This window comes from Rhinoraja longicauda, chromosome 6, assembly GCF_053455715.1.
Source record: "Rhinoraja longicauda isolate Sanriku21f chromosome 6, sRhiLon1.1, whole genome shotgun sequence".
Lineage (NCBI taxonomy): Eukaryota > Metazoa > Chordata > Chondrichthyes > Rajiformes > Arhynchobatidae > Rhinoraja > Rhinoraja longicauda.
In genome coordinates this window covers 80,048,104-80,060,902 of record NC_135958.1, presented here as the reverse complement: position 1 = coordinate 80,060,902, position 12,799 = coordinate 80,048,104, and the positions used below count along the sequence as shown (strand labels likewise).

The following is a 12,799-nucleotide window of genomic DNA, read 5'->3' as shown; positions in this document are numbered from 1 at the left end:
CACCCTGGCCATACACTCATTTCACTCCTGCCATCGGGAAGAAGGTACAGGAGCCTGAAAACTGTAAAGTCCAGGTTCAGGAACAGCTTCTTCCCTACAGCTATCAGGCTATTAAACACTACAACCTCAAATAAGCTCTGAACTACAATAGACTATTATTGTTATTATTGCGCTAATATTGTTGTGTTTTTTGTATGTGTGCGTGTGTGTATGTATATATATAATTTATATATATATATATAGATATATAGATATATATAAGATATAGATATATATAGATATATATAGATATATATAAGAAAATAATTGTAGATGCTGGTACAAATCGAAGGTATTTATTCACAAAATGCTGGAGTAACTCATCAGGTCAGGCAGCATCTCGGGAGAGAAGGAATGGGTGACGTTTCGGGTCGAGACCCTTCTTCAGACTGATGTCAGGGGGCGGAACAAAGGAAGGATGTAGGTGGAGACAGGAAGATAGAGGGAGAACTGGGAAGGGGGAGGGGAAGAGAGGGACAGAAACGATCTAAAGTTGGAGAAGTCAATGTTCATACCACTGGGCTGCAAGCTGCCCAAGCGAAATATGAGGTGCTGTTCCTCCAATTTCCGGTGGGCCTCACTATGGCACTGGAGGAGGCCCATGACAGAAAGGTCAGACTAGGAGTGGGAGGGGGAGTTGAAGTGCTCAGCCACCGGGAGATCAGGTTGGTTAAGGCGGACTGAGCGAAGGTGTTGAGCGAAACGATTGCCGAGCCTGCGTTTGGTTTCGCTGATGTGAAGAAGTTGACATCTGGAGGAGCGGATGCAATAGATGAGGTTGGAGGAGGTGCAGGTGAACCTCTGTCTCACCTGGAAAGACTGTTTGGGTCCTTGAATGGAGTTGATATATATATGTCTGTATGTGTTTGTGTATCTCTTGTTTATTATATTGTTTACAATGTGCAACGTTTACATATTCTGTCGTGCTGCTGCAAGTAAGAATTTCATTGTTCTATCTGGGACACACGGCAGTAAAACACTCTCTTGACTCTAAAAGGCTGAGAATGTCTGAAGAGTTTTTGCACTGTTCTTGTTTTGTATATGTTTTATAATTCCGAATAAAGATTATTTGGGGAAATTTCAAAAAAATGTCTGTCGTTCTTTCTAAGTCGAGGTTGATTCTGGACTCGCACAGACGCTGCAACTTTCCAAAACTCTGACACAAACGTCTGTCCAGATTAGCAGCGCACGAAATGCGTCTGGAAATGCAAGTGCATCCGGCTGGCTCTTCGGCTGAAGCAGGAAGTATTTCACTGTGAAAGTCTCTTATAGCTGGAGATGAACGAGGTGAGGTTGACCGCGGTGAATCCGCCCGCATCGCCTCGGCTGTTCTCTGATTTAACCACGGCTGCACTTTAATGTGTTAGTGAAGCAATGAAGTAGCTATAGTCATGGGCATGACTTTGCATTGGGACTTGTGGGGGGTGGTATTGAAGAATGTTCTGTTGTTTGCTTTTGCAGCTTGGGGCCCGGAGGGGCGAGGGGGACCGGCTGATGGTCCCGTCTCCAGGTTGAGTGTGGAGGACAGCGGGTGAGTGACTGAAGGAAACGGGGCTGGTTGTGGACTTGAAGTAAGCGCTGGTATACGGGGCTGTTTATAATCGGTGTGGCCATTGACTGGATGTGATGATCCTCAAACACGTGTTAGACTTCTGATGCAACTGAAGACAAACTGAGTCTGATTCCAGTCAATCTGATTCCCTCCCCCACGCTGCTACTTCACTTTACTTCTCCTAGTATTTAACACATTCATTTTCTTCCAGGTCATGAATTCACATCTAAGAATTTAATCTCTTGGCAATTACGAAAACCGCAGGAGGAAGAAACATTAGAACGGGTAAATTTAAATATATAAGTTTCCTTTACAAACATGCATCTGCAGTGCCTTGTTGCTACAGCTCTGTGAAGTTTGAGCAAGAGATGAACATTGTTTCCCAACGCCTTTGTGGTGGGTAAACTGCTGGCTTGCTGGAAATCACCAGGCCAGACGGTGTGTGGAGTGGGACAAGACACAAATTATTGTCTGCACATTTCCCTCTGTACATACTGCCTGGCATGCTGAGTTTCTGCAGCTCTTTGTTTTTTTTGCTCAAGATTTGAGCATCAGCAGTCTCTTGTGTATTTATTTTCCCCTTGGGTTCAAGATAAGGGACCAAACTGGTGTCTGAAAAGACACCATGCTACCAAATAAAATATTTAAAATCGTAAAACTACGTAGTTGGTCAGGCAGGGGGAAGAGGGGCACTTTTTTTGTGTTTTTCTTTTTGGAACAAAGAAAAGTAAGCCCCTCCCAAGAATGAATGCTGAAATTGAAGGAAAATGGGGGGCAGTTATGAATTTTGTGGAGGCTGTTTAGGATATTTGTGAATTGTTTCCCAAGTTGCTGTCTTCATTGACTGGAAATGATGATTCTTTACACGTGTTAGACTTCTGATACAGATGAAGATGAATAAAATCTGATTCCAGTCAGTAAACCTGCAGTTTATCTTATTTTGATCTTTCTCCCCATATACTAATTTCCCTTCCTATTTTTCCTCAGATTCCTCTGGAGCTTGCTACAACAACTCTGGTTGCGTTAAGAGAAGACCTGATAGTAGGTGAATTGTTTGTGTTTCTCAAAGCTTTGGGCAGTAGCTCTACCACTATGCGACTAAGATAATTTTGAAAATCGTAATCTATATATTTTGGAACATTAATACTGCAATTGAGATACATTTGCACTAAAGGATGAGAATAATCCTAGTGTGCTGTTTAAATAGACAATAGGTGCAGGAGTAGGCCATTCAGCCCTTCGAGCCCTAAAGTGGCAGACAAGTGGTCTGTGACCTGGAAAGCTTTACACCAGTGTTCTGGGTGTGACTGTTACTATCAACCAAATTTTCTTGTGCCAATTAATTCTTTTTTTCTTGAATCTCAGCAAAGGTCAAGAGGAGGAAAATGGAATCATAACAGGAGTGGTTACACTGAAACGGCAACCTTATCTTAAAGGAACAGCACTTTATGGACATCTACATTTAAGTAGCCTGTCTATGCAGCTACTTCAAGAATTGTTTCATCTTTGATATAGTCCATTAATATTTGTAAACCAGTGTAACTTTGGCTGAAACTACTGTGAAATAAAGCTGATTTTGGACCATCAATTTCTAAAGAGTACTTGTGAGAATTTAGCTTGACTGCATCTATATACTAAAATTCTTGTTTGTTTGTTTGTGATCGAACTTCAGCTAAAACGGTGCACGACAGCGCGACAATTTTAGGCTCACCATCGTCACTTTAGTGATAATGCAAGTAGTTTTATTGAAATCGGTTATATATTTTTACGTTATTCACATTTTAAAGTTTAAATCTATCTCCGAGGGAGGGAGGGTGAAGGAGGGAGGATAAGGAGGGTTGAGGGGGATGGAGTGGGGGGGGGGGGGGAGGGGGGGAAAGACAGGGTGCTGCACCAATGCAGGAGAGGTTTGGGTCCACTTGGTCTAGTACTTACTAATTGTCCCTATGTTAATTAGTTCTTTAGTGAAAATATTTAACTCCAATGTAATAAAATATTTACAAATCTGATGCATATCAAAATTGAAAGATTTTCAACTTTCACTTACTTTCTTTCCCCTTAACATTTAATTGAAAGGCAAAATACTGCAGATGTGTGGTGCATCATTGGAACAGTGAAATAGATGTTTGACCAGCAACCTCTGCAGTTGTGACATATAAATGACACGGATGTAAACGTAGACAGGTTGGATATAGGTTTTTGCAGGTGACACCAAGATTGCTGGGGTCGCGAACTATGCGCAAGGCTGTCAAAGTATACACTGGGATATAGAAAAGGATATGGAAATGGGTGGAGAAATGGCAGACTAAATGGAGTTTATTTAGTCTGAGCAAGTGCGAGGTGCTGCCCGCTGGAGGTCAAATATAAGGGGAAAATATACACAATGGCATGACCCTTAAAAGCTTTGATGTACAGAGGGATCTTCGGGTCCAAGTCCCAACACAAGTAGAGGCAACACAGGTAGTTATAGTGGTATAGGTGGCATATGGTATATTGGTCGGGGTATTAAGAGTTAGGAAGTCATGATCAGTTTTATAAGATTTTAATTTAGCGGCTCTGGACCAACGACGGAATGGACATTGAGGCTTTGTTAAGGTTGCACAGGAGGTTTACTACAAATGATACTTGGATAATGGAGTATTTGCTACAGAGAGGTTTTGGATTTTCTCTGAAATGCAGGAGGTTGCAGAGACCTGATGGAAATATAACTTGAATGTAATATTAAGAGGCATAGTTGGGTAATCGACCTTTTTCCCCATGATGGAAAAAGAATCAAACACTAGAGGGCATAGTTTTAAGGTGGGGGGGCAAAGTTTAATGTAGGGCAAGTTTTTTTTACACAGCGGGCAATTAGTGCGTGGAAGACGTGCCAGGGTGGTGGTGAAGGCAGATTTGATAGTAGCATTTAAGAGACTTTTGGATAGGCATATGGTTACTGAGGGAGATAGACACAATATGCTGAAGTAACTCAGCGGGACAAGCAGCATCTCTGGAGATAAGGAATGGGTGACGTTTTGGGTCGAAAGCCTTCAGACTGGTAATCCACATCGAGGGATATGGATTATGTGCAGGTAGATATAGATGTTCTTGGCATTAGGTTTGGCACAGACTGCTTTTTGCAGACTAAAATCCTGCTTTTCAAGCACCTTCGACCTGCAGCTGGTCATACATGGAAGCCCAACGTGTAGTGAATGCAGTGCACTATCAAATGCTGCTACCAGTCAGGGGTAAAAGGATAGTTGCACATTTGGCATAGGTAGTAGTGGAGGAGACAGATTCAAAGTGATTGGTAAAAGAATGAGCAGCAAAATACTTATCCAATTAATGGTACTTGAGTACAAGTCCAAGCATAATCAATATGAATTTAGGAGACTTAATTAAGTATTGGCACAAAGTGCTGGAGTGACTCAGCAGGTCAGGCAGAATCTTCTAAAATGCGTCCTGACCCAAAATGGCACCTATTTATTTTCTCCAGAGGTGCTGCCTGACTCACTGAGTTACTCCAACACTTTGTGTCTATCTTTGGTATAAATCAGCAACTGCAGTTCCTTCTTTTTATATTACTTTTTAAAAAAAAACAAACAATTATTTAAGAAAGGGACGTGGGGGATAACTGGATTGTTTTTGAGAATGTTCAAAAATTTGAAGTACTATATTTCAATTCAAAAGTGAACTTCACAATTTGAGAATGAACCAAACCAAAGGAATAATGATGATGAGCAACAACTTTTACAAATTTCACAATAGTCTGGGTCAGTTTTACTGGCCTGTACCCACTGCTTGCAATTGTGACATGCGCATGTTCACAGCAAAGTGATTTGTTTGAGGACAGCCTGTTGTGCATAATAAACCAGGAGCATGCAGCTAACCTAGGGTTCAGCTTCAGCTCTACCTCCCCAAAACTGAACAACCAGCAAAGTCCCAGCTGCTGAAGAGCCAATCAACTTCTGATTTCAGTGTGAAGAAGGGTCTCGAACCAAAACGTTACCCATTCCTTCTCCCCAGAAATGCTGAGTTATTCCAGCTTTTTCTGTTGATCTTCGATTCAAACCAGCATCTGCAGCTCCTTCCTACACAACCTCTGATATTGTTCATTTTACTTATTTCATCTTTGAATGTTTGTTTTTAACCAAACAAGAAGATGCCTTCCCCTTTGCTTTCTTTAATATCCATTTTGATTCTGAATGAAAGATCGAGTGCCATTATTGTATACCCTGGGTAACATGGCAGTGCCTTAGACACTCAGCACCCTTACCAAGTTTGGGATGTGGGTAAATAAAACCCTGGGCCTGGACACATTTCCATACAGAATTGCAATTATTTTATAGCAAAAATACAGACCCTCTTTGCAAAGCAACAGAATATTAGCCACAATAGGTAATCATGCACAAATTATCCTGTGCTCTGTCTGGATGGATACCACCATGGAAGTACTGTAGTTTCTTATTCCTCTGCGCTATGGCAAGTATGCAAACGTCAAAAAACATCTCAAATCAGTATACACAATATTTGGAGAAAAAAAATAGACACGCCAAACAGAATATGGAATAAACTTGCAGGGATGAAATCCTTGGAATTAATTGAATAATTGGAAGAGTGCTCTGGGACATTCTGGATCACCAAGACATTGCCATGTTATACAAGTGCAGTTGCAACAGAAACAAATCAGTTTGCGAGAATGAAGAATTTATTAAATAAAACATAGCCAGCCAGTCCTTCACAATGTTAATCTGATAATGTGAAGTACAATGACAGTTTATAAGAATCATTATTTAATTTTGATTATGCATAGTGCATTTAGTCCGTGGACTCATAATCATTATTGCACACTGAATTCAGACCAAACCAATGGCCCAACTACCAACAAGACATGCAGAGATTTTCTTTTGGCAGGCAAATATTGCCTACAAAACTAAATAGAGCAAAGCAAGAATGTTGGGTTAAGACTGTAATACAGTGTGTAGCTACTCTATCCCTGGTATTAGAAACAAAGCAGTCCCAAATCTAAATAAATGTACAAAATTAAAAATACAATTTATACACATCTTAAAATATATTACTTAGTTTTAATTAAACATTCTGCAAATGGTTAAGTTTTTCAAAGTAACTTCATCTTGAAAGACGATTTGCCAAATCCTTCACACGATGGCTTCTTCATTATCTATTTGCACTTTATGTTGTGAATGGCAATTTACATATGATGAACATCTGCGAGTGGGATAACATACAGCTCAAGAAATTTACAAAGCAACAAGGTGGCATCATTAAAACAAATTATAATCATTGGCAAAATGGCACTGAAGTACAATTAATATTGACATTTTTGAAGACCTTTAGTAGAAATGTCACAACCAACAGAGGCTCAAATAAAACAATGAGAACATTTCCGCTCACACGGGAGCCAAAGATAAGTAGTTTTAAAACTTAAATGGCATCTTAATTATATCGCATTTCCTTCTTGTACATAGTTTCTTTGAAAAATGTAATGATTTTCAGTTGAAAATTTAAATTGAAAGCCTTAAGTTTTAATAAATGGACAACTTTTCTTTCAAACTATTGGTATAAAATCAGCATGAGCTTATCATCATTTGCTCATTTGGCAAACGTTATCTTGTAGACAAGAGTAAACAGTGGTAAAGCTGTTAGCTAATGACTAAGCAGATGCAACCTTTAGTAAACCTGCAACACCCTTCTCCCAATATAATGAGTATTTTATTTGCTAAAGCCAATAGATAATTAAAAAAAAAATCAAATGGTTCAGTGTTACATCACCTGCTTGCATTGGATGGAGTCGTTTGCTCACTACTTGTGTTTGGGAGTGGCTTGACTCTAATCTGAAGTACCTCTGCCATGCACCAGAATGTTTGTGATGAATAAAATTCTCAACAAATTCACCAGCTCATGTATCCACCAACTATCACACAGTACACTTAACTATATCACGTATGGATTATGTTTGTGATATCGCTACAGGGCTTTGGAGATTTATTTCTGTTTTATGCATTCTGATAGTCTAAGGATGGTTAACCCATTCCTTAGAATATTTAGAACATTTATGACTTTATAATTCATAAAATTTAAAAAGTAAACTAATTATCACAGTACCCACACCAAAGTGGATTATTTCAGGATGTGATTGCTGATCACATGAACTAAAGAGAGAGATAAAAAGTAGAAATGGGTTGTGTAATTAAATTGTCTCAAATCCGATAATAGGCATATATTTATAATATGCATCAGATTAGCCATTTAAATTTTGTTGACAAATTTCAAAAGTATTTCCCCACATAATAATGATATAATGGGGGTAATATTGATGTTTCTCACAGCTGCATACTTACCAACTGCTTGCAGAGACTGCAGAATCCCTCATTTAAAAAAAGATGTAGTTGCAAATACAATTCCAATGATAAGACATCACCAGGCAATGAGATATTACATAAAATTCGCAATTACAGACTGGTTTTATCATTTTAGTGATGCATTATACTGTACTTTATAAATACTCAATCTCAATAAAGCAATCATGCATCATTTCAGTAGCTGCATCAAGGTTACCTCAGGCAACCATACAATCACGTGATTGGAAATCTTCTCTCAGCCCTACGAGAACCTCACTAAACTGAAGCATTTCATGCCAAAAAGTCATTTACAAGTACAGTTAAATATAGTCTCTCTATATATGTTGAGGCTTTTATTTTCTTGGAATGGCCAAGAAATAAACAGGGTATAACAATATTAGCTGTCGACACCACACAGAAAAAGTCACACACTTAGCAAACTGCACATACCGAGTACAACAGATCGCAAGTATTCCTGGAAACTATAGTGGCACGAATGGTTCCAAAAGACAGACGGCACAGCTGAAAGCACATGAACAGCAACTTCATAATACTGTAAACATAAAACTTCCATACATTACAGTCGGTCAGCAAATTCTGTTTGTGTCTCCCTTGAAGGCCACACTGTGGATGATCGTGGGTCCATGGCTGAATGCATTATTGGAACATACACATCATCCATATTTGGCATAACAAAAATTTTCTGCAAAATTTAACAAAAAAGTAACTGTGTTAAACATTGGTCATTTAGCTTGTTTGAAATATACAGGGCTGGCAGTTTTAGAGTTCTGTTAAAGTTCTAGTGCCTGTTGAGGTGTGGTAAATCCAGCAAGAAGTATTTTTACCTAAATGAGGTGTTTGAGGACTGCATGAAGCCTTGGGAAAAAATGGTCGTATTGCAATCGCATTTGAATTAAAACTTTTAAAGAAGTTTTTAAAGTCATTAAGTTTTTAAAGTCATGTCAAAACTGCTAAAAAAACAAACTCACCTATTTCACATTTTCATTCCATCTTTACCTTTTGAAAGGTCAGCTGCTGGACCACTCATATTGCAGCTGGAAGGCAGAACAGAGCCAGCTCGAGCAAAACCAATGGTTGCTCAGCTAAAAATACACTGTTTGCATTTTAAAATTATTTTACTGAACATAATTTACATCCAAGCTTAGATGGTGAAAGATATTGGCGGGCTTTGCCATTAGCAGTTAAGAGTTGCATGCTAGTTTATTTAAATTTGTATTATTCAAACACTCAAATTCTACTGTTTAATTTTTTGCAACTGTAGTTTTTAATGGTGTCAAACATATTAGATATTATTTCCCCTGATGTCAAAACAAAAAAAGGGACAATTTCAATGAACAAAATAGTTAAAATTTATGAAAAGCTCTTCTAAGTCCATTTAAGACATCTCTCCTCATATTGTGCAGAGTTCTTTCCAGTGCTTTGTCGAAAGGCTATTATGAACTTTAAATGCATAATTTCAGAAACAATTGGTTATTTACGTGATCTATTTTATATATAAATTTAGAAGTTATTAATGCTTATTTAGGCTGTTAAGGTTAAAGGAAAAGAACAGAGAAAAAGATGCAATGATAAAATTTGCAACAAGATTATTTGCCATGCAAAGTAATTTGTTTACCTGGAATTCTTGTTCAAGTTTCTTTTCGATCCAGTCAGTTACATGTGCGAAGGTCACTTCACGTTCACCCAACTTAGGACGCGCTTTTAATTCTAGGTGTGGTGGTGTTCTGAAACCGTACCTTTAAGCAAGCATTGGAAATCTTAGGTAACTACTACAACTTTAAAGCAAAAGTCCAACTCAGAATTAGTGGACAATAAAAAATTTCAGCCCTGTGTTTTCATAACTGTTGATGGATCATTCGCATTTATTACTGTAAAATTGTACAAATTATGTCACGCTCGATTCAGTGATACTGCATGATCAGCTTAAAATTGTACAAAACCATTCAGCTTCATTAAAATTGTAACCAAGGTTGCTCATACCATATTCTGTCAGTAGGTGGAGGTGGAATATTCACAGCTAATGTCCCTTTGCACTCTTGAACCTCTACGGTTAACAGTAATGGAGTATTTGAGACCTCTTCAATTTTCTTTTTGATAAATTCCGTTTCAGTGGCTTTCTGAAAATACTTTGACTTTGTAATTTTATCCACAAGTCTCATAATCTTGCTCGGTCGATGTCCACCCACGTATCTGCACAGGTGGAAAATTATTTCATTTTCTTTTGTTATTGAACATTTTGTATTTTCCATATAATTTCCATGGTAGCAAATATTTCATTATCTGTGTATCCTCAAAAAACAATGTTTATTCATAACCTTGCTCTCCGTGATCAGTGTACGTTTAAAGGACAAAAGAAATGCAATCACTAAGAGTGGAAGTTGAGGGTGTATGCTGCGAGTCAATGCTCTATGCATCTTTAAGTTGTCTAAACCCATTACTTACTGATTTAAAATAGAAAAAATACAGCCAGATCTCTTAGATAAACAAAAAAACGTTTGCAAATACAGAGTTCGTTGGTTATCTAACGTGGAAACCCTGCGCTGCCGTAGCAGCTGCGGCGTACCTGCAGTCCGCCTGTCTTTGTGTTTTTATGTTGTTTTTTTGTCTTGATTGTACTGTAAATGTGATGTGGTTTTTTTTGGGTTGTGTACTATGGGGGGGGGGGGGGGGGGGTGGCAGGAACTGTAAATATAAAATTGTCTCTCTTCCGAACGGAGACGCGACCTTTTGTTCTGGGCCGTGTCTCCGTTCCCGCTGCGGCCTATCACCGGCCAAACGCCTGGAGTTGGCGACCTCCACCTGGGACTCGCCTGTGGAGGCTCCGGCCGCCTGGACGTCGGAAGCTCGCAGGCCCCTGGGTTGGGGCCGACATCGGGAGCCCCGGCAGCGTCTTCGCCCTCCCCGAATCGCAGGGCTTGAGTCGGCCCGCCGCTGACTTTTCACCGTCCGGCGCGGCCTGAAATAGGCCACGGGATTTCCTCTGCCCGGCGGGGGCTTCAATGTCGGGAGCCACGACCGACCTGATGTGCAGCGGCAGCGTCTTCGCCCGCCCCGGATCGCGGGGCTCGGGTCGGCCCGCTGTGGACCTTTCATCGTCCGGCGAGGCCTGGAACGTGGCAACTACAACAGCCTGACCGCGGGAGAAGATGGCAGGGGAAGAGAAAAGACATTCTGGCCTTCCATCACAGTGAGGAGGTGACTGGAGGAGACTCACTGTGATGGATGTTTCTTTCTGTTTCTTTTTGTTTGATTATGTGTGTTATTGTTTATTTTTTATTGCTCTTGTTGTTGGACTGTGCGTAATCTTTCATTTCTCTGCACATTTATGTGTGTGTGACAAATAAACTTGACTTGACTTGAAACTACAACAAATTCCAGTCATTAAAAGGTGCACGTGAATTTCACTACTAATCGAAATAACGACCAATTGAAAGCATATTTGAATTGAGCCACAACATACTGCTTCCAAACATTTTAGGTAATAATCATACCCTTCTGCAGCTGCTGGAAGCAGTTTGTCTCCTCCAATCACATCCTGTGCATCTTCTTCATCTGATGATCCAGCACTTGAGGATTCCTCATCACTATCAGCAAGACAGTAGGCTTTTGGTCTGCTCCTTTATCAAGGAAATTGGGGAAAGGAAAACAAGCTTCTAACAATCATCTGAACTTTGTTTTAAATAGATAGATTAAATCAAATAGGATTATGCAGAAGGCAGCTGAAATTAGCAGTACAAGGTGTACTCCATCCAAAGTTGAATGTTTAGATCGCAAAAGGCGGTGCAGTGGCAGTGTTTCAAGATTTTCACTCCTTCTCCTGTCCTCAATATTTCTCATTACTATAACTGTCCTGAAGTTAGTATTGCACATAGTATTGCAATTACATGAGCAGCTTTTATTCAGTAAGCTATCAAAATGGCACTCTTCATGAAGAAAGCAATAAATGTCAGGATGCACACGGGTCATGTACAACTTTACTCGATTAGTATTCACTTAGACGCTTCCAGTATTAAGCCCATCTCTCCCATGGTATGCTATTTTATATTCATTCAAATAAGTAATTACCATAAGGCCAAGTAATTTTTACCCAACCTTAATTGCCGTTGAACCAACCAGATTTATCAATACCAATATTTAGCAAACAGTAAATGCATTAACCAAATGTTCCAGCAAAAGTTAAGATTCAAGCAAATTAACATTGGCTAGTCACAGACAGAACAAAAAAGCAGATTCTGTGTACCAGGGAGGATTTTACAACAATCTGATGATTCTCTGACTGTTATTGACACTACCATTTTATTCCAGATTTATTTCATTTAAATCCTCCAGCTGCCACGGTGGGATATGAAATTTGAACTTGCGTAACTGGATGATGTCCAAGATTTATTACAAGGTAGCATCTTAATTGTCCAAATCTAATGACTAAATAATGTTTTACTGTTTAGTTTAATACTTCAATTTAATCATTTAATCACTTCCAGGTATTGAATTGGGAATCTATTTCAAAGATCATAAAGGGCATTAAATTCATTTTTGCAGTCTAACTTTACCAACAGCAGCTCTTCTAGTTATGTATTTTACAATTGCAATATTGATAATATAAAGGATAACACAATTATCAATTTATTCTTGCCAGTGGACAATTATAAGAAATTATGGTCACTGCACACTAATCTGCTCCAAATAACGACACATTTTTCATACGTAGGAGTAGGCTCTAGACAGACGCCCCTCAACCCACTATTTGGTAAATATCATGCCTGATCTTTTACATCACAGCTTACCTGCACTAAACTCCATATTCTTTGATTCCCTACTTAAAAATGTATCCATCCGTCTCCACAGC

At 39.2% G+C, this 12,799-nt stretch overlaps 1 protein-coding gene, 1 long non-coding RNA gene and 1 other non-coding gene across 4 annotated transcripts in view; 2 read left to right on the top strand and 1 right to left on the bottom strand.

The window, feature by feature from the left end:
* Positions 1–1,248: 1,248 nt before the first annotated feature.
* LOC144594969 (uncharacterized) lies at positions 1,249–3,169 on the top strand. Its single transcript, XR_013547435.1, has 5 exons — positions 1,249–1,326; positions 1,501–1,570; positions 1,803–1,876; positions 2,579–2,632; positions 2,957–3,169. It is a non-coding gene; the product is annotated as an uncharacterized LOC144594969 (long non-coding RNA).
* LOC144594986 (small nucleolar RNA SNORD104) lies at positions 1,660–1,723 on the top strand. The gene has a single exon (XR_013547441.1). It is a non-coding gene; the product is annotated as a small nucleolar RNA SNORD104 (small nucleolar RNA).
* Positions 3,170–6,260: 3,091 nt separating the features above from the next.
* The window catches only part of tex2 (testis expressed 2), a 46,350-nt gene continuing 39,811 nt past the window's right edge, over positions 6,261–12,799 (bottom strand). The window contains exons 9-12 of one of the 2 annotated variants that reach the window (XM_078401447.1): positions 11,445–11,570; positions 9,934–10,143; positions 9,569–9,689; positions 6,261–8,635 (exon numbers count right to left, since the gene is read on the bottom strand). In XM_078401447.1, the coding sequence (XP_078257573.1) occupies positions 8,510–8,635; positions 9,569–9,689; positions 9,934–10,143; positions 11,445–11,570 (583 nt within the window). In that variant the 3' untranslated portion in view covers positions 6,261–8,509. The remainder of the gene's footprint in view (positions 8,636–9,568; positions 9,690–9,933; positions 10,144–11,444; positions 11,571–12,799) is intronic. The other variant, XM_078401448.1, reaches the window with a different exon arrangement.